The following is a 25,476-nucleotide window of genomic DNA, read 5'->3' on the forward strand; positions in this document are numbered from 1 at the left end:
TTTCGTTCATTTAATTTGATGTAACTCTATTCAACCATTAAGTATGCAAATATTTAACTTAGCTGAGATTTACAGATTTTGGACATTATACTGCTGACTAGCCGTTCCGAAATGCGTTGTGTCAACCCAGCAAAAAAAACGTTTTAAGATTGTTTTTGTTTCTTTTGGTGAGGAATGTGTAACATTTGTGATCTAATGTGCTCTATCAGGTTCACTTGTGGCACCTCTGCTTTCTGGAAATGTATATTTTCTGTAGCTTAGTTTAACATATAATTTGATCTGTAGCTTCCTTTGTTTTGATTATCAGGACTGAACAGCTCAGCATAGGGTCAGCATTTGCCATAAAAATGTCCTTGAGGGAAATGTTTCTGCATTTTAAATATTAGTGTGAGTGAATTCATAGTATGAAATATGAAACACATGCACCAAGCATCCTTTGGGAAATGAATACAACCAAGCATGATTAAATATAATAAGTACAATTAATTAAAACATGACACCAAGACAGAGGAACTGTTCATGGCAAGACTTTGTTTTAATTGACTTCAGAGAATAACACTCACGTGGGATCAGATACATTGATTTTTGTCAGCTATTTATTGGCTTGACAATAAATGCACTCATTTTTTGGTGCTGATCAGTAAAAAGAAAAGCAAATGTAATACACAAAAGCATAAGGTGTAATTTGACAAAAATAAGATAAGGGTGCACAGCATTTTCTTTTCGGTTTTCCCTGGTTAATTATTTTCAGCTGGCCATGGGTTTGCAACATCAGATTCAGTTTAGGCTATACATACAGTGGAAAATATTTGTTTTAATTTGTTACAAACAAACGAAAAAAAAAAAAATGCACAAGTAAAACCAACAAAACACCTCTACTTTTCTAGATGGACATTTTTTTCCCAAAAGAACTATACTGTACATAAGTGTTATTACTATTGGGGGAAAACCAACAAGTACTGTTTTTTAAAGCCGTGGTAAAATAAGAATAAAAACACAGACTAGTCACAAAATCATCAGAAACTGGAACAAGGAATTTATTGTGTCTATAACTAGCAAATTATAAATTTGGTCCTGAAGAATTCCATCCATACAAGTATGAGAGGTTCAAATTACTTGGAATTCAACCTTTTTGTTTTAGGACAAGAAAAGGAGGCCACTTGACCAAGAATGTTCTTGAATCTTCACCAACTATCTTCACATTTGAGAATGATGCTGCCAATATTTTACAGTAGAGTACAGAAGCCTTTGATAATTTAGCCAATGGTGGCTACATTTATTTTTTTAAATCCCAATAAATCTCCCATGCAGGTAATGTATTAATCCCATTTAATCTCCCATGCAGGTGGAGTAGGCAAGTAAACTCAATGCATCAATGCGTAGGTGAAAACATCCTATACAACCCCAGAGCTAGACATAATTTGGAATTTTGCATGAGCCGTTTTAGTTTTGGTTGTAGTTTGCAAGTGAACACGTTTGTTTTTTTTTCTTTTCTTTTTTTTTCTAGAGGGCTGTGGTAGCCAGAGGCTCATCAATTGTGGCTATTCAGATTTGGACCCAAAATAAATCCTTAGTTGGAATAACAACTTACATCCCATTGGCTTAATACCTGCTCAGAAAGGTACATATGAAATGATGCCATGGGCTTTAAAACAGGGAGGGCCATTAACCAAACCCAAAGCCCGCAAGGACCACAACCTGATCGACACAAACCCAGACAGACAAAGATCTGAAGCCACTTTCTAAACGTATGCTAAATGTAAATGCTACCATTTGCTTCCAGGGCTTCTATGGGAAGAAATCCTATTCATCTTCAAGCGTTCATCTTCACCTTTCACTGTGCGAGGAACTTGCACCGTGAGGCAAAATGCTCCTCAGTAATGTATGTGGCGACTCGACAGGACAGTCCAAACTAGCAAATAAAATCAAGCGTACAGCTGACAGAACAAGCAACTGCCCAAGGTGTACAATTTTAATTTTGATGCATCCTTACGCTGTGACCATTGTTATTTAAAAGACATCTTCACATGAGAACACAGTACTTGGTTTCAAAATAATTAATGAAAATGTTACATAAATGCTACACAGTACCTGATACACATAATATGCACTTATTTTATGAAAATGACAAACTAAGCATAGCATTATTACAGTTAAGTAAACATGTGCTAGAGTGCAAAAAAAAAAAAAAAACAATCATCCAAAAATGGTTACGCTGGCACAAATTTACAGGATGCACTTAGTCTCCCATGAATGCGTACTCGTGTAAAAATGCATTTTGAGACTACTTGCAGGGGGTCATAAGGTTGTCATTCACCTACAGTTAAACAACTCACCACATTGGAAAACTAGGCTCACTGTATTTGAGGAGATCCCAACCTGGAACATTTCATGCATTGGCAAGTAAGGCACATAAAACATGTCGAGAGCATAAAAACAGTCGAGGGAGAGGTGAACAAAAAGCAGGCGCGTTCTTTTTTTTGGGCTGAAAGACCGATTGATAATCACCTCGACTTCATTTACAAGACTGTACTATTGTGTCTTCCATGTTTCTTTACTTCATTTGTCTGAAGGAACAAGAACATTCCTTTTTGATGCATTTACATTTCTTCAGTAGTTTCAGGCAATGCAATTCAATGGCGTGCATCTGAAGTGATCAACTTTGATGACACACCTTGAAACTGCAAGGGTTATTTGTAGCAATCCAATGATTTGGCACTCTAGAAATTAGTTTATATTTATCTTTCATATCATAGCATTTTGTTTTTTGGTAGCCTCTTAAAGCTTTCACTACGTGAACAAACTGTTTATTAACAAAACCACTGCCACTTTCATCATTTCCTATTACTTAAAAAAAAATGAGAGTATTCTACGTCATCTAATTACTGTTAAGTAGTTAATTCTGCATTCTAGCATAATTACCTAAACCTAATCAGTTTCCATCTCATTTTAAAACGAAAAGGGCCCTTTTTTTATGTCCGCAACACAGCATTCTTTTCAACATGAGTCATTATGTTTCATGCCTATAGGAACTTGCACACAGTGATTTAATTGTGGACTTAAAGGGACATGGTATTGGGTATCTGACTGCATTGAACGTTTTATTTTTGTACACACCGTATTCACATCAGTACAGGGCTGAGGAGGCTTTACAAAAAAAGCTCCAATTCCGACAGCATCTTCAAGACTACTCTTTCAACGTAGAAATGAAAACTGGAAAAAAACGAAATAAAATTGGTTAATCAATAAAAACAACAATGGGATTTGGTTAGGGCAGTGGTCTCCAACCCTGGTCCTGGAGAGCTACGGGGTCTGCTGGTTTTTTGTTTTCACCTTAAACTCAGCACCCAACTGAGACCCAAGACACACCAGGTGAGTTGAGTCAACGGTGTGATCAACCGCTCCAACTGATTCAGGAAGTGCAGAGTCCTCCACGAAAACCAGCAGACCCCGTAGCTCTCCGGGACCAGGGTCGGAGACCGCTGGGTTAGGGCAATCCCATGAAACACTTAAAAACATCCGTCTGTCCGTGTGCCCCTACAGGATGCTGCTGATGCTCTCTCTCCCCGGCTTCTCCTTCTTGCTCGCCTTCCCCGCCGCGGCCGGCTTCTTGGGCTCGGCGGCCCTCTTGCCGCCGCCCTTCTTCCTGGCCGCTTTCCCTCCCTCGCCCTTCTCGTCCCGCCCGGCCTGTCCCGCCGCGCCCCGAGGACGGCCCCTCCTGCGCTGGGTCGCCGCGGCGACGCCCTCCTCGCCTCCCTCCGCCCGGTCGCCCGACCCGCCCGCCTCAGTGCTGTTCGAGGCCTTGTTTTGGCCGGCCTCCGCGTCCCGCTCCGCCTGCCCGTCCGCGTCCCCCTCTTCCTCCTCCTCCTCCTCCTCCTCGGGCTCGTCCCCTGCCCCGCTGGACCGGCGAGAGCGCTTGGCGGGGGACGGGCTGGACTTCTGCGCGGAGCCGTTTTTCGTGCGGGACTCCTTCCGCGCGGCGCTGTTCTCCGTAGGGCCCGGAGGCCGGCCCCTCTTGCGGGGCGCGCTGTTGGGCGCCGGGGCCTGGGTGGAGGCCGGGGGGTTCTTCCGCAGGTGCGCCCCCTGCCTTGACGGGCCCTTGCGCGGACGCCCTCGCCCCCGGGGCTCCGAGGCGGGGGCGGGGGGGTCCTCGCGGGGGTATATGCGTGGCCTCCCCAGGGGCTTCCACACTCGTGGCCCCTTGGGTTTGCTCTTCATCTTCTTCCTCTCCTCCTCTTGCTCGGGTGTGAGGGGAGTTTTCCTGGGCCTCCCCCTCATTTTTATTACTTTCGGGGGTCGGCCTCGCTTCTTGACCGTCCCAGAGGATATGACAGACGTCGAGGTGTCCAAAACTACTTTCCGCGGCCTCCCGCGCTTTCCCGGTGCCTTCACCGGTTTGGGCGTCTTGTTGACGGACCCCAGTGGCCGGCCCCTTCCACGCTTGGGGGCCTGTTCGCTGCCATTGGGAAGGGGCGACCCCGTCGCATCCTTCCCCTCCGCTGCAGAGTGCTGGTCAGATTCTTCAGACATGAGACTGGAGGGCTCTGGATTCATTCAGCCGTTTGGGGAGCTCACTGCCGTCTGCAAATACAGTACGCAACATATGGTAAAACCTTGCATTATGTATAAAAATGCATGACAGATCAATATCTCAAGCCTACTTCTCCAAATGTATTGTCAGTGTTAACCCAGTGACATCCTCCGACGCAAAGGAATTTTGCCTTTTTAATTAGAGCAAAACACAAAAATTTGTGGCATTATAGTGTGTTTGATGCATTTAAGGCTTTTGTCTGAATCTCATTAAGTATGATTCCCTTGACCTCATACATCCTCTTGACCTCACACAGGTTTTGTTTTTGTTTTTTAAACTGCATTGCAGCTGACAAAATGGAGCTGATTATCAGGACAGATACCTACAATACAACTTAAGTTTGAAAAAAGACGAATATCAAAGTTAATAAACTGACATGTTTGTGACTAACTGCTGACACAATATTTGTGGCTTTTTGAAGATGTTGCCTTTAACCAGTCTAAGGCACGTGCTGACGTTAATTCTAGCAGGCTATAACGCACATGATGACAAAGCTAACTTATCTGCAAGCCATGCCCGACGGTGAGGATGGCGGTGCTTAAAACCCTTCAAAATTACTTTCAAATAAAAACACAATTCTGTGAAATAAGGACGTCTAAACTTACCTAATATTCTGCGAACATATGCACAGCTAGTTATAACTGGCACATTACACAGAGCTACCTCACACACTGCCGAGACCGTAGCTATAGCTAGCAATTAAGCAGTTAGCAAGACTTGCTAGAGTGCTCTAGTTGCATCTGGGGAAAACACAATTGCGTTTAGACCTAAATCCGTCTCATGTTGCAGACGAGAAAACGGAACAAGATACTGTGTTTGGCTGCGTAGAGAATAGGCTGCATATCAATAAATACCAATGGGAAAGAATATCACTAGCAAGCAAACGAACACCTACAACGAGATGGAGGATTTATTTCCTTCCAGCGTAGCAAACCTGCTGCCCTGCAAGCAAGGCTTGGATACAGGTTTTTGCAGACTGAGATCTGCGAGATGCATTTAAAAATGCGCCTGAAACATGTGCGCAAAACGTGTGCACATACCTCTTACCTTGCACAACCCCCTTCTCCCCGTTCACGCTGATTAAAAATACGAATTGAATTTACAAGCGGGAGTTACGGAGTCAATCCTACCGTCTTTGTTTACGTTTGAATTGGAAACTGCTTCCGGGGCCAGTGAACGGCGCGGTAAACTCTTACGACCCCAGCACAGAACTGCAGAAGACCAACTATTTGTTCTAGTGTAATAATTAATAAAAGGTTACCTTACACATAGCAGTTTTGTGAAATTTGGAAATCAATTAACCAGTGTCGCTCCGAAATTTTATAACAAGCAAAATTTCATGAACCTGTCTACTTTATCAGCAGAAGAAGTCTCCCCCCTCCCAAAACTTTGTTCATTTGTTGGAATAAATAGATGTACTAAGGAAAGTCTGCACTTATGTGTCTAATTTCTATCTTAAATTGTTCAATATTTAAAAGCTTATGTTTCCCCTTACCAAATGCAGTAGAGATTTATCAAATTATTTGTATTGTTCTGTTATCAGAGGCATGTGCACATCATAATGCAAATATATATATATATATATAACCAAATTTTGTATTTAATGGCAGCAACATGTGTTCATAAGTCTGTCGAAAACATTAATTCTGGTATAACAGTTTCCACCTCCTTTTCACAGAAAACACAATGTGGATTAATGTCATTTCTAAATCTTGAAAGTACCTGGTTACTGGTTAAGATGAATGAACTGGACCTTCCCCCGGCTTTTTAACAGGAACGCTGACTGCTTTGTTCCAGCTACGGGAGTTCACCATCATCCCAGACCCCATTGTATAGCTCAAACAGCTGTTTTTTAAGAGCTTCATCACTTCAATGAGGCAACATTGTGTAACTTAGACCCATTTTTCTACAATTTCTGGTTTAGATGCAGATCTTGTCTGGTGTAGATCTAGTATGGTGGCTTTTCACACACATGGCGAGTGACGCATCTAGGTTTTCATCTGTATGGCTGTAACTTAGCTAGCGACGACTACCAATTTATGCTAAATTAGATAACTTTGTTAACTCCTTCCTGCAAATCTGGCCAATCCTCACACATTTAGAGGTTGTTCCATTTAAGGCATTATACCTCCAGATGTGGGCATCACAGAAACTTGGAAAATGGCTTAAATGAGGCAAGATACTTTACCATTTACAATTTACCATTTACTAACTATTTTTTAGTTTATATTCATAATTTAGGCAGAAATAAAGTGCCATAAATACAATTATATTGGCAAAAAGGAAGTTGTTCTTCTTTAGTTTTAAATTAAATACTGAGAGATCACATACACAAAACAGGCAAAACTATACATGCCCTGGATCACACACTCCCTTATCGCAAGTGTGCAAAATCTGAGTGTGATTTGCAGAACTACTAAAGATCTATGAAGCAAAAAGTATGCAGTTTACCATGGTTTCCCAGAGTGTCTTCAAATCTATCCAAAATGTTGTGCATTTGTGTAAAACATAACAATCACATATTTCACTTCAAATCAACTGTTTTGACTCATGAAACTTGACTTTTGCATTATTTTGAAGTGGGAATTGCTACCTATTGATCAGGGGTCAACGATATCTTAGGGTCCAAAAACCTATACAAAACCTCTCCAAAAATGCATAAAATAAAAATACCCATGGCGCAAAAAGGTAGCCTATTTTTCAGGTATAGCCTCACCAGAATGTGAGGGTGCCCCATATTCTACCAGGTGACAGGGCCTACACTCTTATTAGCTAACATAGGAAAAGTTAGTAACCACAAACTACACATTTATACATATTTATGTCATGGTTTTATTATTCTTTGTTTTACATCATCATCATCATGTCATTAACTATATAAATAATTTTAATTTTAATTGAGCTGTAAACAAAAAATTGTATGTCCACCACAAACGGTCACCTAATAGTGAATGATTGTTCATTTTTTGTTATTGCCGCATACTGTACTTTGTGTGTGTGGCACAAGCGTGCGTGTGGCACAGCTGTTTTGCACGCGTGCCCCTCAGGAACACTGGAGAATGAGCCGAGTTTAAAAGTGCGCCCTTCCGGTCATTCTCATTTTTAATCTCTCAAGCCTCTCATTAAACATTTCCATTTGCTCAAAGTTCCACGCTCTCTTTTTCCGCAAGCACCTGCTCTTTCCTCTCATCCTCCCACCTCTTCCTCTCCATCAGTATGTCTTCCTCCATCCTTTCGCTCCTCTTCGCCATCTCCACCCTCTCCCTCCTCCTTTCATCCTCCAGTCTCTTTATCTCCATTAGCACCGCTTCCTTCATTTTCTGTCTCTCCTCCTCCATCAGCGCGTTGTCTCGTCTTCTCTCCTCCTCCATCCTCTTCCTCTCGGCCAGCAGCACCTCCTCCATCTTTGTCCTCTCGTTTTCCGTCTGGGCCTTCTCTCTCCTCCACTCGTCCTCCAGCCTCTTCCTCTCCAGCAGCAGAGTGTCCTGCATTTTCTCCCTCTCCTCCATCTGCGCCTGCTCCATCAACCCCTGCAGCAGATCTTTTTCATCCGCCTTCTCCCTCACCCCCTCCCTGTCCCTCTGCTCCTTCAGCCCATTTATCTCCGCAAGCATCGCCTCCTTCGTTCTCGCCATCTCGTTCTCCACCTCCACCCTCTGCGTCCGCCTTTCCTCCGCCAGTCTCTTTCTCTGCATCAGCACCATCTCCTCCATCTTGGCCGTCTCCTTCGCCATCCTCGCCTTCTCCTTCTTGCCCTCTTGCTCCATGCTCCTCCTCTCCATAAGCACGGCGTTGCGCAGGCTCTCCCTCTCCTTCTCAAAGTGCGCCTTCTCTGACCTCCTCTGCTCCTCCAGCGCCTTTATTCCCAGACACATGGCCTCCTTCATCTTCTCCACCTCCCGCTCCATCTGCGTCTTCTTCCTCCTGCCCTCCTCTTCCAGCCTGGCCATCTCCAGCAGCGTCGCGTCCTTCGCCTTGCCCTTCTCGTTCTCCGCCAGGGCCTTCTCCCTCCTCATCTCAGCCTCCATTCTCTCCATCTTCGCCAGCAGCGTCTCCTCCAGCTCTCTCTTCTCTCTGTCCATCAGCTCCTTGCCCCTGCTCCGCTCCTCGCTCAGCCTCTTCCTCTCCAGCAGCACCGCGCCCTGCATCGCCTGCCTCTCCTTCTCCAGCTGTGTCTTCTCTCTCTTGCGGGCCTCGTCCAGGGCCATCACCCTCGACAGCATCTCCTTCTCCAGTTTCTGCCTCTCCTTCTGAACTTCCAGCTTTTCCCTCCTGCTCTCCTCAGCCAGTGCTCTCGCTTCCGTGAGCACCGGCTGCTCGACGGGCTCCTCGGATCTCTCCTTCCCTCTCTCCGTCTGCACCAGTCTCCTCTCCTCCTCCACTTTCTTCATCTCCATCAGCACTTTCTCTGCCATTTTCTCCTTCTTTAACTCCGCCTGTCCCACTTCCGCCCTCCGTTCCTCCTCCAGTCTCTTCAGCTCTATCAGTAGCCGCTCGTTCATCTTCTCCATCTCTTTCTCCATCTGTGCTCTCTCTGCCCTCCTCGCCTCCTCCAGCAGCTTTAACTTCATCAGCAGGAAGTTTTCCGTTTCCTCTCTCTCTTTCGCCGCCTGCACCTGCTCTGCCGTCAGCCTCTCCTCCGCCAACCTCTTCTTCACTGTCACTTCACACAACATTTCTTGCTCCGTTTTCTCCCTCTGAATCTCCATGTGTGCCTGCTCTACCCTTCTTTCCTCCTCAACTTTCTTTTTCTCCATCAGAGTTGCCAGCACCATTCTCTCCTTCTCTTTCTCCATCAGTGCATTCTCGGTCCTTCTCTCCTCTTGCAACCTCTTTATCTCGATTAGCATGGCTTCCTCTGTTTTCGCCCGGTTTCTCTCCATCAGTGCTGCCTCCCTCCTCCTCTCCTCCTCCACTGTTTTCATGCTCACCAACAGTGTTCTCACGGTGTGGTCCATCGCCTTCCGCATCTGCTCTTTCTCCCTTCTACTCGCCTCCACCATGCTGCGCACCTCCCTCTCCCATATTTCCCGCTCCACCGTCACAACTTCCTCTATCTTCTTCACATAATCGGAAATCTGACTCTAGAAAAGAGACGAGAGCTTAGCAGAACATAGCATTGACTTGTTACCATAAGCTGTGTGTGCCTGGCACCCCACCCCCTTTCTTATTTCATGTACTATTGCATATTGCAAATTCATCATTTATAACTAACATTGAGACAGCTGGGGCGGGGGGTTCGGGTTGTGAACAACACAAATGATCTTAAATAGCAATTAATGCCTGCAATTACTAATTCTTTGTAAGGGCTCTATAACTTCGCGTTCAGTCACTATATGTTATACTTTATATGCTTTCAGACATGGTAAAACGTCGAGAAAGCCATGGACAAAACTGGAATAATGGTTATTTTATTTATTATAAATAAAAGGCATTATAGTTGTCTAAGACCCAATTTCAGGTCGGGGATAACAGTTTATCCCTATCTCAATAGGCTATATCAAACAATTAACGCACCAAGTTTAGCCAATATGCAATATACCGCCGCCTGCTGTTAAAAGGGCTAAAATATTACATGCATACGTGGGAATTCTGGCTGGTGCGTCATTCTAAGACGCAATATTCTAAAACGTACTCTACTCCGAGAATCGTTGAGAGTGTTATATCATTAATTATTCCGTAATATAGCATTAATCTTCATTTCGTAGATCAACCAATTACTCCCAGACCCCAAGGGTCAGTGTATAGTTATATATCAGGCAATATGAATAAATGTAATCGTCTAGAATGAAACACGATCCAGTAATATATCACAATTACGCTTAAGAGGAGCGCAGCATGGCCAAATCAGGGAAAACTTACCCACAAATACCAACGATCCATATTGCGGTCCACAGGCGTTAGTCCAGTTCTCTCACCAATGAAAATACAACATCTGTTATTTTCTTCAAGAGTAGCGCGCTTTAAAAACACTTGGTTTTGCCGTTATAGCTCCTGTGATGTCACAATGACATCTGTGAACAAACAGTGTTCTTGACTATTGACTGACTAATCAAAATTTACGTTACCTTGTCCCAAACATAAGTTATCGATTTTTCAACAAAATGTTTAAATATTTTACATTGAAAAAGCAGGCTCACATTCAGTCCCTAAATCACTTTTAAAAATGTTAATTAAGGCTGACCTTTCCCCAGTAAACTAATGAGCCAACAATACTGGTTTAGGTGCCACACCTACGAGCCCTGTGTAAATTATGCTCAGTCGAATTCAAAACAGTAACATGAACTGTTCAAATCACTATATGCCTAAAGTATGTTAGCTAGCAAGTTTGAAGTTATTCCAGCTGGTCATCAATTAATTTCAAGTTAAAATGCATTCTCTTCTGAAGTCAACATGACGCCGAAAACGTCTTTGGTGCGCAGCGACCAACGGCTATGGCAATAAATACATCGAATTTCTCGCTGAAAGAGGAAACGCGGTCTTCATTAGTTTTAAATAAGTTAAAATCGTTTAATGAAACCAGCCAGGAGTGATTCTGATGTGCACATTAAAAACAAGATGATCAATGATCGAAGACAATGAAACGAAAGCTCGAGGACCAGCAGCTGCTTTATTCGTGGAAATATCACTTTGTGGCAAAATCAAATGTTTTGTGGCATTTCAAATATTACATTCACCCAACTACCAGTTTCTGCCTCAGCCATTAATTATGTGTGCACAAACATCATTGTGATCGGAGGTAGTCTAAAACCAAGAAAAACAAGACCAGGTCAAAACCTAGTATATGGCTGGACCTAACACGTGATCCGGCCGACCAATGGTCTAAATCATAACTCGGCCGACCAATGGTGTAACTTCATTACTCACGCAGTCACTCAGTCACAGACATTCGCGTTTGTATGGCTGGCCCCGCTGTTGCGGTCCAGCCAAAAAACCTTATGACTCAGTACCCCAGGTTCCAGGGTAATAATAATGTCCGAAAACATCCTTTAAAGGGTTCATCTCTTCCTTTTTAGTTTCCATCAATGCTCAACTCGTAATGTGTACATTTTGCAGTCTTTGGACAGTGAATGCAAACCATTTAGCTTGTAATATTATCGGCAGATAAACATAGGAGGGGGCGGGGACCGGGGAATAAAGCAATATGAAAAAAAAACCCAAAAGAAAACAACCTGACATTGTAAAAATCCTATTCGTTCATCCATAAAAAAGCACATCTTATTACACAAAGGTTTTACAGTGCTACTGTCCATCCACACAATGTACAATTACAGCTTATTGAGATGCAGAGCTTTCTAAAAATTGTATATAATAGACCACAAGTTACTTTAACAAAAAAAGAAAACAAACTACAGTACGACACTAAAGCAACATCCGCTGTCATTGGTCCAAATCCACCTGCAGATGCGCATATGAAGATCTGGCATTTGCCCAAAGGTGTTCAGGACATTTTCTCAAAAGCGAAAACCAGGTATATACCTAAAACAGAGAAAGAGGCATGAAGAAAGGGGGGATAAATAATTTAAATTTAAAGGGGAACATTCAGTCAAAAATGTAAAGTGGATGTTTTCAGAATATATTGGTGTGACGGCATTTTCAGACACAATTTTTGCATGCACAGCTCACTTCAACGAAGGCGCGTAGTATTCTGTGCATTGTATTGGACACATTACTTTCACATTGTTCAGGCAGATTTTCGAAAAAACTGAGTGAAAGAAATGAAATGTTGGGCAGAAGGCCCAGAATCCTGCACACCTTCACAATCAGTAAGCGTTCAGGAAAGGCTTTTTACTTACTAGTCGCTTCCCATTCAGACTGGCTTAATGTACCCTGTTCAAAGAAGGAGGGAGGAAAAAAAAAACATCTTTCAAACACCAGAAGCATTTTTGCACTTTAAATTATTTCAAAGAAATTGGTGAAGTGTAGAGCGATTCAAAGGCAAAAAAGGCAGTCCTTGGAGGTGCAGCACATTGTCTGGGAAACCCCAAACCCCCCCACCCCCCCCCCACAGAACGGTCCCCCCAGGACAACACCAGCGGGCGGCACTCACCAAAGGGGCTTTTACATCAGCACACTCTATCCTCTGCTTAACGTGCTCGTACTCCGCAGGGCTGTCTGACGCTAGCTTGTTTCGTTCATCTGCTGGGTATTGCTGGAGATGAAAAAAAACAAATAAATCAATATATATAGTGAATTCCTCAACTGATGACCAGCGACACACAATAGCCATTAATAGGCATAATAAACTATTAACACAGGCAAGAAAAAAAGAAAAGAAAGAAAGAAAAAAAAACGAAAAATGTTGCAACAACATAGAGCTGATGCATCTCTTCAGTGACTGTGCTCGTGCTGGGTGGACAGAATACCATCACGCAGCGCCGACCCGACCGAACAAGTGACAAATAGCTGGTTATGGGGCCCCGCGAATGCCAGGGGGGGTCCCCTAACTGTTCTAAAATATATCAGGGTGGATGGGGTGCCGGTGGGGGCAGGTCAAATCCTGCTTTGGACTCAAAGGCTAGGGCTGGCACCACAGACAGACGTCTGCCCCTCAGCGACAGGGCTTTTCATTGCACCCACAGGAGGCACGCACGTGGGCCCCCTTTTCTTGTTGCACTTGCTCCGACTCCTTGGAATTTGGCATTAATGAGTGTTTAGCGTGGCATTTCCACGCAACCGCCACCAGGGGTCACTACAACCCATGAACATGCTTAAGAGAAGCACGCTCAGTGAAGGGAAAGAAAACACAGTTCACTGTGTGGGGGCCCCAAAAAGGAGGCGGGGAAACAGGGTGCAGACAGGATGCAGGGATGGGGGGGGGGGGGGGTTCCAGAATATTCCAGCTCAAGAAGACAAAGATCAGGAATGCCTGCAGGCTAAATCGCAGAGCATTTTCAAGTCTCCACAAAAAATAACACTACAGAGGTTTTTGAATGAGGAACTTCAAAGCGTTTCTCATCTCAGCACCTACCATTGGGTTTCATTCATTTGCTCTGGTAAAGAATAACATAATAACAACAACCACAACAGCAGCATAGAGAATTACCTCCAGAGCCTGCATCTTTTTCATCAGAAACTTGTGTTGCTCATTCTGTATCTTTTCCTCGAAGAACTCGCGGAAAGTCTTTTTGAAGACCAAGCGCATGTTGTACTTCTTTGCCATCCTACAAAAGAGGCAAGAGCACAATATTTTTATTTATGAACGTCTGCAGGATGTAAAACACTGATATTTCTCCTACAAAGACAACAACTACTGTGAGGGAGGAAACTGGTCTGGGATCAACAGAAACAAAGACGACAATGAACAGGCTGAAAAACTGCACTGTGTGCTCATATTTTTAAATATGTACTGTATTTTTGGTATATATGCAAATAGAACAAATGTGCAATTCATATATTTTACCCAATACAACTCTTCAGAAATTCTCTTTTAGTCTTTACTGGACTGGACGGTAAAATTCAGGTGACAATCTATGCCTTGTGTGCATGATGGGTTGGAACATGCAAGAATTTGGCTCTGAGAAAACAACCAGCTTTAGAAAACACTCACTTCATCTCTAAATACCCCAAATAAATCACGCATCAGACGAGATGGCAAAATATAAAAGTAACCAATGAGTACCGAAAGAAAAGCAGGGCAGTATTCAAATATACATTTCTATTGAGCTACAATTTCAGTCAAAATGTTAAAAGAAAACAGACTGATGGATGCTGGTGACTTACTCCTCAAACAGCGGAAAGTAGACAAGGAATTCTGGGACGTTGACGACGCCCTCCAGACTGAAGTCGTACTGACAGCCGAAGAGGGGGTAGTCTCCCTTCTTCTGAAACGTCACCCGGTACACCTCGTTCCCAAAGGAATTGGACTCGGATTCTTCAAGGCGCTTCCTAAAAACCATGAAAATGAAAATTCTTTCAATTCGCTGAGATCAGTTAGCTTACAGTTCAATAGTGTCAAAACAGCTGTTATTTGTAGTGTTTGAAGTCTAAGGTCATGTTCTTAGCGTTCTGGGGGGGAAACACCTGTTTAAAGTTTTAGTCTTGTAATGGGACTTAAGATCTTTTTTCCTCTCAAGTAGAAAATATAAGCTTGTAGAAAGTAACATTTGGCTTAGGAGTGATATGGTCTTAGCCCATTGGCTTATCGTGAAATGAGTCAAACTGGCTGACTGGCAATCTTTTTGCCTTATATCGCAAGAAAGTAGCAGAAATATGATTTAAAGTCTAAATATAAGACCATAATACTTGTCATTTTGGTTTTATATTTAAAAATGTAACTATGCGAAAACTAATTTGCGTAGCAAACCGTTCTGAAAACATGCACATGCACACGATCTCCCATCTCAGACTGGGAAGAACAAGCCCCCTCCCCCCAAAAAAGAAAATACAGGAAACAATACAGGATGGAACAGAATAGGATAGTAGAACGATACGAGTCGAGCTGAGCACTGCGTCTCTTAAAAGCAGGATAAAAGCATTAAACGCAGAATAAAAGCTCTAAACGCAGAATAAAAGCTCTAAATGCAGAATAAAAGCTCTAAACGCAGAATAAAAGCTCTAAATGCAGAATAAAAGCTCTAAGAGCAGAATAAAAGCTCTAAACGCAAGGCGGCGGCAGCGGCGGCGGCGGCAGGGCGTGCCGCCGGCGGGCCGACGGGCTTAGCTCACACGAGCTCGAAGGCGTCCGGCGTGGTGCCGATGAAGAAGCCGCCGGGCCTCAGCCGCTCGCAGGCGTTCCTCAGCATCGTGTCCGCCTGCGCCCGCGACTCAAACGAGTAGTGGTACACGAACTGGCAGCTGCAGAGGTCAAAGGTCATCTCCGGGTCCTTCAGCTTCTCGGACAGCAGCTCCTGAAAAGAGCACCATCGCACCAAACAACAAAATTTCAGAAGGAGTGCAAGAATATTCAGAAATGTCTTCAAAATAAACACATGATAGAAGTTTGTTCTTGTTTAAAACGACTTCTATGTTTTTCTTCCTCGGGTTGCCAAAAAGGTCACTTTTAAAGAAACGGACAACTGCTCCTCAGCAACCAGCAAGCAAAATCATTTCTAAATGATGCACAAACCTGCGAGAGTTCATTATTTAGTATGCATGCAATTGGCCCACCAACATGGCCTAACTGCACTCGTCTTCCTCTAAAGCCTTTCTCACATACGGTAAAGCTTGCAGTGAACCTACTGAGCGAATAACTACCCCGATTGTGGAAAGATGTGTCACAAAGCAAGGGAGTCCGAGTTACTGTAAATAAACCGTCCCTCCATCACACTATTGTGACCAGTCAAAAGCAAAAACCTTATTCAACAACGTATATCAGCTCTATAAGCTTTGGCATTATTGTTCCACTACTTTCATGTCAATAAAGTTCTTTGAAGAGAACGGAATTGAACGTTGTTTTGCGTGACTTTTCCGAGCAGGGTGAGGGGCTCTGTACCTTGGTGCAGTCGGCAACGATGAACTCCGCGGCGAAGATCTCGTCGTTCGGACGGCACTTCCGCCTCATGTCGCTGTAGCGCTGCTGGCACTGCTCCACCGACACCGCGGCAATATCTGAGAGGGAGGGAGGAGGGGAGGAGGGAGAGAGGGAGGATGGGAGGGAGAGAGGGAGGATAGGAGGGCGGAAGGGAGGTAGGGAGGGATGGAGAGAGGAAGGGCGGGATGCAGAAGAGAGGTAGGAGGGGAATGACGAAAGGAAAAAAACTTATTGTTTCTATTCCTTCTTCAGGGAAGACCTTCCGTACAGGCTTGCAGAGAGAGGCCGGGGGAGAAACCGCCCTCCTGCGCTCAGCGTACCTGCACACACCAGCCTGCCGATGTGGCCTTTCCTCCACTTGAGCAGGTCTCCCCCTTTGCCACAGCCCAGGTCCAGAACGCACAGCTCCCCATGCCTCCGTCTCACCTTGTCCAGGACCTCACCTGTGGAGGGATCGGCAGCTCTCACAAAACCCAGCCCAGCAGTGCACGAATCGCCAAATCTGGCAACCACGCGGCGTAGGACACAAGCGCATGGCCCACAAGTCCCTAAGTATGACAGTTACTTCACGTCTCTTCAAGAATCACAGGAAGCACAATGCGATAAGGGGAGGGGACTTGAGGGGGAGGATGTCATGTGAGGCCAGGGCATCTCACCAATGAGGACGCTCTTCAGCCAGTTGTTGAAGTTGCGCATGTAGAAGATCCTGCTCTGGCTACGCGCCGCTAGGCCGCACTCCTGCAAGGTGTTGTAGTGCGAGGCCACCTTCACGCTGTGGCCCGCGCCCGTGTCCTGCCCCGCAAGGAAAAAGAGAACGAGCATTCGGACGGAGTGTGGCACAGTGGGTAAGGAACTGGGCTTGTAACCGAAAGGTCGCAGGTTCGATTCCCGGGTAAGGACACTGCCGTTGTACCCTCGAGCAAGGTACTTAACCTGCATTGCTTCAGTATATATCCAGCTGTATAAATGGATACAACGTAAAGTGCTATGTAAAAAAGTTGTGTAAGTAGCTCTGGATAAGAGCGTCTGCTAAATGCCTGTAATGTAATGTAATGTAATGCATTCGCTCAACTTTCAATTCTACTTCATTTTTCATAGGGATTTCTTTTTTCTTTTTCTTTTTTTCTTTACATAGAACACTGCCACCAAGCAGCGTTACTGAATCCAGGCCTAAACCATCCCCCACAAGAGCACACCTAGGGTGACATGGGCAAGGAAAAACTATTTGTTTAACCTTGTTGACTCAAAGGGCTGTATTATCACTGATGTGGAGGTGCACATGAAACTGACAAGACCGTAAAAAGAAACGATATATTAATGCATTATGGTATGTACTCTGACCCGTACTCCTTTGTTAGCCATTACCCGTAAGATTTACCGTCATTGTAAGGATGACGAAAGTTAATGAAAAATTAAACGTCAAAATTTAAAATACTACGAATGCAACTATCTATAGCACAACATCAAGAGCAATTTTGAGCTCTCTCCACAAGATGACAGTTGAGGTAAAGTGGCAGGTGTATAAAAGGTCAAACCAAACCACTGGCCTAACTAGATAGTCATTATATTAAATATAGCAGTTGCGGGAAAAGCAGCTTAAAATGTGCATAATAAAAGTCAAGCAACAAAATACTTTTCTAATGAATCCCTGTTCCAAGTATCCTTACAATAAACAGACGGGAACTATTAGCAAACCTTGTGAAAACAATAGTCTACCTTAATTGACTGTGCTAAAGATTCCTTCAAAGCAATCTAAATATTAGAAACAGACAACCAAGGAACATACCAACTTCTTAACTGGAGACGTGTCTTCGTCATCATCATCATCATCTCTCTCATGTTTTCTCTTCAGAGGGGATATTTGTGGTTTAGCCGAGTTGTCACAGATCTGCGTGCTGCACGTCGGCAGACCGTTACCCTCTTCTCTCGCTCTGTGCAGTGATGACTCCTGGTTTACATTCTCAGGCAAATCCATGCTGGAAACGCCCGCATTCGGTTCCTTCTCCATAACGGTAGTTTAAAACAGTATCACTTCGCTTTGGAGCTTTTGAGCTGACGTGACTCTTGTAGATGTAGGCAAAAAGTCGTCTGCTCAGGGGTTCTCTTCTTCAAAAACAAGAAGAAATAGTGCAATAGTGAGATAAGCCATCGTTGCAGGAAATGCCGACGTTTTCAAACTTAGAAGCTTAACTAGAAATGCATCCAAATCAGGAAATCATATTGCCGTGCTTTAACGTAAAGTTTAAGTAGCTCCACCGAATTGCTTGAAACGTGATATCGGTTATGGCTCGCCCGACCGTAATTTGGTGGATAGCATAACGACCAACCCAGTAGCTGTAATGACACTGTTAGACAATGCTAAAGTTTAACATTTTTTAGAAAATATTCAAAGTACCCATTGTTTTGCATAAATTAGTTAACTAGCTAGCTACAGTATTTCCCCACATATGACAGTCCCACAATTCACAGTTCACACGAACGTCTCACAATTGTCTTTGAATCTGGGTTGGCCTTTAGTAAGGCTATAACGTCATATGCTATAATTTCATAAAAATCTCGCTACTGTTAGTTATCGTTAGCTGAAAGTGAAGTGAAATGGATATGATAAAGGTTAGTTGTTGAATTACGTCAGAGATCTGAAAGGGAACACAGCTGTAAAATGGAAACGAAACATCACACGATGCAATTTCATAAGTACCGACCTACTTTACATATTCAAAACAATGCAACTTCACTACATAAACACATGCATGTGGAAACGTTGCCGAAGCTTACTAACACAGCACGGGACTAATCATCTGAAATCGATGCATTAAATGAGAACATCTGAGCAATATAGTCAGAGAATATATAGCTAGAATGCACAGCCAAATAAAACAGAATTACTAGTAGCTTTAATTTATCATCATAAATTACAAAAATTGTGCATTCAATGCCCTAACGTATGAGGACATTATAATTCACCGGTGTAACACTCACTTAAGTTTTCCGCCATTATGCACGCACCACCTAAAACATTGAGCAGAGAGTTCTGGGGAACACTTTTCTGCTTCCTGTCTTGCGTTTGTCCTCAAGTTTCCTACGGACTCTGGGAAGTGTAGTTAAGCATTTCCAATACGCGATACGTCAAAAGGGATTCGTTGCAGATTGGATACTACGTTTCCCTGGTTACATCGCGCGCGCGATATATAGGTGCGCGGGGTGTGCGTCCTGTGACTTGGCATGCATTGGACATTAGATCAGGGCTGATCCGGTTCAGGATTTTGTGCCATCTTATGCTCTTATTTATTTAATTAGGTCAATCTAGTTTGTTTGGCATTTACATAAGCACCGGCTACAGCCGCAGACTGCAAGTGTATCATAAAGATGGCACTATGCTCTGGTACAGGAGTGAACCAGCAAAGTTTATAGAGCTGTAGGAAAATTAAAAACTAAGGTAATTGGTTGGAACAAAAATCAGCACGCACATCAGTCTCTAGGACGGGAGTTGTGCACCCCTGCTTTAGATCGTCCCGTGACTCCAGTTGAACCCCGTCAGTGCATCATGCAGGATTCATTCGTTTTTGTGCGTATTTGAGCTTTTTACTGAAATTCATTGTTATAGATTGCTGGGTGATTAGATTGTAGAGATATGCTGCGAAAGTCCGAAATTGCTGTGATATCCGGAGTTAGCATTGGGCCATACATAGCTTGTAAAAGTTAACGGGCCCTATCTACCAATGTTAAGCCGATCTGTACTGGATCGACTAGATATATGTTCAAGTGCAGTGGATGTAGCTTACGAATCTGACTTTGTGATCATTTATTATAACGGGGCGGTTTAGAGATCTTGAGAAGGTATCAGCATTGGCAGTTGTACTGATGATATCCAATTTCACAGTTGTTGCTTCCGTTATGTGATATCTTAAAATATAACATTTTAGGTTATCGTTGTTAGATATTTCGTTATCGAATTAGCAACATATTCGGTCACCATTTCAACAAGTTAGCCTTTTGCTAACGATTTTTTATGATTGTGTTTATGATTCCAGTTAGCTGATTTTATTGAAGTCTTCAGTTGAGCTGACGGTATAGTTAACGTTAAATGTTTCATTGCAGGTACGAGATTAACATCATTGGGTCATACTTCCAGGTGAGATATACTGCGATGTTTTGGTTTAAATATAATAATTTGGTGAAAACCTCTCATTTATAAGAAACGTAATCCGAAACCGTGGCACAGACCGCAGGCATATCGATTCAGTTATTTTGACAGTGGGCGTCTTGAGGCCAGAGTGGAGTTCAGTTTACTGATTCTGGAAATCCCACAAACCTACGATGGGTTGATTCCTCAAAGCGCTGGTTCCCAAATTCGTTCCCCCTGTGTATACTTGTTTTAATTCAAACCACAATTACAATCCCAGAATTTGAACAAACTGTTAATTTTTTCTAATTAGGGCCTTTTTATTTTAGAGGGATTTTTTCCTCAAATCAATTAGCTCCTAATTAAGTTGTTAAACACGTGTTTAAGTTATTTAATCCCCTTTCCTTAACATCATTATCACACTGCAGGTTTGGCTCGTTGTCATTTACTTTGTCTTTGAATTCATTATCTACCAAATGGCCATGTGTCCACACTTTCACAATTTAGCAAGGAGTCTGTTGAGTCACCTCAGTCTGTAATTTGATCAGTTTTTACCTCTTTTTATGCAACTGTTTGCAATGTAGCATAATGTGAACATAGGACTTTTATTTGTCATGGCATGCATAACTATTTCTGACATAATATGGCTGAAGATAAATAATTCCTCTAAACATAAAAAGCGCCTTATTAAGAAACATGAACAGCTTGTTCAAATTCTCGGGGATTGGAATTGTGGTTAGAACGAAAACCAGGACTGAGTTTGGGAACCAATTGTAAAATAATTTACAGGTCCAGCTAGGCTACCTATACCCTACACAGGAAAGGAAAAAGTGAACGGCTAGTATTCTTTTAAAGTTGCGGGTGCTCATTCTGAAATGCCCAACCCTGTTCTTGGAGATCTACTGCCCTGTAAATTTTCACTCCAACCCTAACAAAGCACACCTCATTCAACAGCTAGGCCTGGTCCCAGTTCACCTGCTAGGGTGCGTCCCATTACTTTTCACTCCTCACCTCCTTTCTTTCACTCCTCCTCTACCACTCATCTCCCAGCTGGAAGTATGTGGAGGGGAGGAGACGAGTTTGCTCGTTACCAGAGTTGTAAAAGCAGGGCAGAGCTAATCACATTTAGTAATTTGACTGTCTTTTGACGTGAGATGGCAGTTATCATGGTCATGCAGTATTGTCTTGTTTACAAACCAGCGTCTCAAATTATGCAAATTCCATCGATTAAAGTGTACTGATAACACTAATCTAAATTGCGGTAATCATTGATGTTTGTAATGCAAATGTGGTGGTTCAAAGTAGCTCTCTGTGTCCACCTGTTAAGTCATATTCTTTTAAGTGGTGATGATTTTTTATTGACAGTAATTCATTGTTTGTAAATTCCAGTCTGTAAATTCCGATTCCTTGGAGCAGATCAAAAGTGCGTCCTTGACAAATTTTGATTTTTATGATCCCTATCACTTCAATGCCTTCTAGTGAGAGGCCCTTACATCAGTGACATTTATAATTAAGCTTAATTCGAAACAGAGGGGGAGTGTTTAAGAGGCGGATTGGGACCTGAGGCTGGAGATGTAGGGGAACTGCTATTTAGTAGAATCAGGTGCACCAGATTAAAGTTGAAATGAAAACCTATAGGATGGTAGGTCTCCAGGAACTGGGTTGGGCAGCCCTGCTCTTAATAATATGACTGCAGTTGCATGTCGTCTTCAAAAAAAGGAAGTCACCCCAGCTGCAAAGGTGAAAATAGTTGGACTCTTACCCTGTTCACGTAGGGGCCGAGGCGAGGTCGGAGTAAGACGGGCGGAGAGGGATGCATCGGTTCCTGTGCTGCAGGGCCACTCTACGGGCCCCCGCCCTGCGCATGGCGCTGCTGGGCCCGGCAGGGCGTCAGCCGCCCGCGGGGCCCCTGGGGTTGGGGTTGGGACGCGTGCGGACGGCGACCCCGCACCGCCGGTGGGTGAGCACCTCGTGGGTGGCGGGGGCGCCACGCAGGCCCGGGGCTGGAGACGAGTCGCGGCCTCCGCCGGGGAGGGACCTGGCTGTCCCCGGATCCCCCACGGGGACCCCCGCAGACCCCCACCCCGACCCCGACCCCCTCCAGGACAGGTCCATGAGCTTGGTCCAAAGGTACAAGAGGACCTTTAAGCAGTACGGAAAGGTCATGATCCCGGTGCATTTCCTGACGTCCTCCATGTGGTTCGGCACGTTTTACTACGCTGCTATGAAGTGAGTGGCTCCTCATTCACTCGTTGGCTTGTTTCTCTAAAGGTCTTTCTTTTCTCACGTTATTAACAGTGTCCTTTGGAACTGAACGTTCTGCTCCGCAGAATGGCTGGGACGGGTCGTGCAGAGTTTGTACACTGCCCTTCGTCCGAATGTAACTGCCCGCAAATACCATCCGGCGTATCCTGTTGATATAATGTTTGGGACGAAGACACATTAAACAATGCAGAATCTTAATATTGTGGAGTACAGAGCCAAATTTAGAAAAAAAAAAAATTTTTGTCCCAAACATTATGAAGCTCATTGTACTCATTGTCAAGTCTTCTCTACTAAGTATTAAGTATTGCTTTCATGCAATCTACTAGGGATGAGGTGTATGTCTGGAAAGTTTTTTTTCCCTTGTTTCCTCCATGCAGGCATACTGTAAGTAGCTAATTGGCTTTATTGCTCTTTGGTCCTTATAAACCTGGTGGCTCAAGGTAACTGGCACAGGATGTAAAAGTAATAAGTAAACAACCTGTTTGCATTAGATGTCTAGACTGGCTCTCCAAACCCATTCTCTCAGGATCTAGGCCTTAGTTCATTTTAACACACATGCATTTTTCCTTTAACATTTAGTCGCTGATTTTCATTGTGTGAGTTCATATCTGTTGATAAAATACGGACAAAGTATTTTTGTTTGTATTGAATGAAAGCCTTACATTAGAATACAGGGAAATGGTCAAATTAAACACCATTCTGCTTTACTATACATCATCCACTTTACGCAGGGATCCAAAAACACATCAGTTCTTTTTACCCGTTGAAATTAAGATTTCACTGCACAGAACAGTTCTGCATGAATTGTGCTTTGTGTGTGTGTGTGTGTGCGCGTCTGTATGGTGTGTGTGTCTGTGTTATACATTATGTCCTTCCCAAGTAATATAAGCCTTATTTTTTTTTTACACATTTGCAAAGGTGACATAGTCTTTATCCTTATCTGTAGGGGTGTGAATCTGGTTCCATTCCTGGAAATGATTGGGGTTCCTGAAAAGATGGTTGATCTTCTGGAACATTCTCAGGGTGGCTACGCACTGACTGCCTATGCCATGTACAAGGTGAGAGTGCGGAACGCCCTTGGACGCAGTTGAGTATACAACGAGCAATAATGTATTATCTTCGTGAGACTGATCATAAAGTAACTGACTAGATTGCCACACTGTCGTATAGTCTCATTGATACATTTACTTGCGTGTCACCTTGAAGAAATTGTTCGTGGAAGACTCTCTCCATTCACGGTGTGAGTGCAGAAAATCTATGAATAATACTCTTCTGCACCAATACTCTAAAAGTCTTATGTCCAAATACAGGATTTCTTTCACAGTAATAAAAAAAAAAATAAAAAAACCATGCAATGTTGAGGTTAACAAGCTATGAAACAGACAAGCAATGAGCAAGTTGAAAATAATAAAATAAACAAGGGGGTTACTATACTGTGTATCCATTTGAATATGGAGCACTGCCTGGTAGAAATAATGGAAATGGCGAATGTGAGAAACGGACGGGTGGCCTGGATTTACATATTGCCAATTGAATCTTGATCTTTAATCCCACAACCGATTTTTTTTATTTTTTACGTGTGCCGTTTCTGGAGATCGCGACCCCGGCCAGGTACACGGTGACCTTGGGCGGGACGTCCCTCTCCGTGAAGTACCTCCGGAGGAAGGGCTACATGTCCACCCCTCCCCCCGTGAAGGAGTACCTCCAGGACAAAATGGAGGCCACGAGGGGGCGGATCTCCGAGAAGATGGAGGAGACGAAGGACCGCTTCTCCGAGCGGATGGGGGAGACCAAGGACAAGTTCGCCGAGCGGCTGCAGGAAACCAAAGGCAGGGTGTCTTTCAGGAAGAAAGTGGAGTAGAGCCGTTGACATCGTTTAGTAAAGCCAGGCGGAACGATGGAAACTGGTGCAGTACCTTCACCGTAGAAAAATGCTTAGTGTAGATGTTCCAGAACAAACCATTCCAGACACACTGGTGGCTGCGTCTTGGGGCCAGTCACTGGACTTAAAACGGGCAGCCTGTACTGTGGTGGAAATGCCAAATGTCAAACAAAAGAAATAAAAAGGTTGTTGTAAACGACTTTTTTTTTTTTTTTTTCTTTTTAAAACCACAGCTTTGCCTCATAACGCTGAACTAGTCTTATCATTGGTCTTTTAGACGTACACTAGTGTGCTGCGAAAAGCTGGCTGACCACAAACTATAAAACACTAGACGGTTAATATTCATTGAGGCCCAACCCTGATATTAGCCTTGAATCCTGGTTCCATGGTGCAACTACTTCTGCTGCTGTGCTCTAGTTATTGATCTGAAAGAAGTCAGTTTAAATCAACAATCTAGGATGTTTATTTATGAAGGATCATTCTTTGCATAATTTAATGAATAAACTAGGCAAATGAACGCAGTTGCACTGAAGAGGTTCTGTTCACATTGCAATGCACAAAATGAAATGCTTCAACAGTGATAAGAATAGCAAAATGGGTTTTTCAAAGATTTAAATTTGAAATCCTTTAAAGCTATTTAGATTTGCCGAATGTGTAATTTACAGTAACCTTACAAACTGAACTTGATTAATTGTAAAGTTGAGCTACTGTGATATTGTGATGAGAATAAAGTGAAGAATTGTGCCTGTGTGGTGGTGATGTGATGTATCATGTACTGTAACATATATATTTTACACCCAAGGAGGTTCTGCATCAAAAAGAGCCATTTTTCTGACCAAAAATATTTTAGGTGAGACATGCTTTCATTTGCAATTAACTTTGTAGAAGACCACAATGAACCCCATTCCCACAGAAGACAGGACACAATTAAAATCTTTTTAAAAGTTTTAATTATTCTGCTGCAGTTTGACCACAGCATAAGTACAAGCATAGATTCTTTATTTAGGACTACAACAGCATTTGGAGCAATATATATATATTTTCGTTTTTCTTTTCCGTAGATGTATTGCAATTACCGACCTTCGGTCTAAAACCTATGACATCACAACTGCTTAAATAAAGAGGCAAAAATATACAGTTTT

At 43.4% G+C, this 25,476-nt stretch overlaps 4 protein-coding genes across 10 annotated transcripts; 1 reads left to right on the forward strand and 3 right to left on the reverse strand.

Annotated features, from left to right (window-relative positions):
• Positions 1-511: 511 nt before the first annotated feature.
• Positions 512-5,826, reverse strand: LOC118234356 (myristoylated alanine-rich C-kinase substrate-like). Of its 6 annotated transcripts, XR_004766655.1 has the most exons (3): positions 5,639-5,777; positions 3,474-4,581; positions 512-3,296 (listed from the first exon to the last, which is right to left on the reverse strand). XR_004766655.1 is itself a non-coding variant. In XM_035430839.1 (2 exons), the coding sequence occupies exon 2, from the start codon at positions 4,552-4,554 to the stop codon at positions 3,538-3,540; it is 1,017 nt and encodes a 338-aa protein (XP_035286730.1). In that variant the 5' UTR covers positions 4,555-4,581; positions 5,722-5,826; the 3' UTR covers positions 512-3,537. The 6 variants fall into 6 exon arrangements, 5 of the variants coding, with proteins under 5 accessions (XP_035286730.1, XP_035286727.1, XP_035286728.1 ...); XM_035430839.1 differs by having other exon boundaries at positions 512-4,581; positions 5,722-5,826; XM_035430836.1 differs by having other exon boundaries at positions 512-4,581.
• Positions 5,827-7,473: 1,647 nt separating this feature from the next.
• Positions 7,474-9,676, reverse strand: LOC118234350 (calponin homology domain-containing protein DDB_G0272472-like). Its single transcript, XM_035430823.1, has one exon. The coding sequence runs from the start codon at positions 9,592-9,594 to the stop codon at positions 7,732-7,734; it is 1,863 nt and encodes a 620-aa protein (XP_035286714.1). The 5' UTR covers positions 9,595-9,676; the 3' UTR covers positions 7,474-7,731.
• A 1,506-nt stretch (positions 9,677-11,182) lies between these two features.
• rnmt (RNA (guanine-7-) methyltransferase) lies at positions 11,183-19,174 on the reverse strand. The gene is made up of 11 exons (XM_035430828.1): positions 19,044-19,174; positions 17,851-18,170; positions 16,721-16,856; positions 16,385-16,507; positions 16,026-16,141; positions 15,260-15,441; positions 14,315-14,479; positions 13,638-13,755; positions 12,642-12,743; positions 12,388-12,421; positions 11,183-12,070 (listed from the first exon to the last, which is right to left on the reverse strand). Exons 2-11 carry the CDS (start codon positions 18,070-18,072, stop codon positions 12,033-12,035), a joined length of 1,236 nt encoding a protein of 411 aa, XP_035286719.1. The 5' UTR covers positions 18,073-18,170; positions 19,044-19,174; the 3' UTR covers positions 11,183-12,032.
• Positions 19,175-19,281: 107 nt separating this feature from the next.
• fam210aa (family with sequence similarity 210 member Aa) lies at positions 19,282-25,080 on the forward strand. Of its 2 annotated transcripts, none has more exons than XM_035430846.1 (5): positions 19,282-19,500; positions 20,163-20,196; positions 21,963-22,416; positions 23,399-23,510; positions 24,047-25,080. In XM_035430846.1, exons 3-5 carry the CDS (start codon positions 22,001-22,003, stop codon positions 24,311-24,313), a joined length of 795 nt encoding a protein of 264 aa, XP_035286737.1. In that variant the 5' UTR covers positions 19,282-19,500; positions 20,163-20,196; positions 21,963-22,000; the 3' UTR covers positions 24,314-25,080. The 2 variants fall into 2 exon arrangements, with proteins under 2 accessions (XP_035286737.1, XP_035286736.1); XM_035430845.1 differs by having other exon boundaries at positions 19,283-19,629.
• Positions 25,081-25,476: the final 396 nt, after the last annotated feature.

Source organism: Anguilla anguilla, chromosome 8 (assembly GCF_013347855.1).
Source record: "Anguilla anguilla isolate fAngAng1 chromosome 8, fAngAng1.pri, whole genome shotgun sequence".
NCBI classification, from domain to species: Eukaryota; Metazoa; Chordata; class Actinopteri; order Anguilliformes; family Anguillidae; genus Anguilla; species Anguilla anguilla.

Excerpts from the sequence above, each read along its gene's own strand:
- LOC118234356 (XM_035430839.1), bottom strand. The coding sequence starts at position 4,554 with ATGAATCCAGAGCCCTCCAGTCTCATGTCTGAAGAATCTGACCAGCAC.
- LOC118234350 (XM_035430823.1), bottom strand. The coding sequence starts at position 9,594 with ATGGTGGAGGCGAGTAGAAGGGAGAAAGAGCAGATGCGGAAGGCGATG.
- rnmt (XM_035430828.1), bottom strand. The coding sequence starts at position 18,072 with ATGGAGAAGGAACCGAATGCGGGCGTTTCCAGCATGGATTTGCCTGAG. Across the intron at positions 16,142-16,384 it reads CGGCAGGCTGGTGTGTGCAG|ATATTGCCGCGGTGTCGGTG; the intron begins GTACGCTGAGCG and ends CCTCCCTCTCAG. Across the intron at positions 12,422-12,641 it reads CTGATGTAAAAGCCCCTTTG|GGTACATTAAGCCAGTCTGA; the intron begins GTGAGTGCCGCC and ends TTCTTTGAACAG.
- fam210aa (XM_035430846.1), top strand. The coding sequence starts at position 22,001 with ATGCATCGGTTCCTGTGCTGCAGGGCCACTCTACGGGCCCCCGCCCTG. Across the intron at positions 22,417-23,398 it reads TTTTACTACGCTGCTATGAA|GGGTGTGAATCTGGTTCCAT; the intron begins GTGAGTGGCTCC and ends CCTTATCTGTAG. Across the intron at positions 23,511-24,046 it reads CTGCCTATGCCATGTACAAG|ATCGCGACCCCGGCCAGGTA; the intron begins GTGAGAGTGCGG and ends CCGTTTCTGGAG.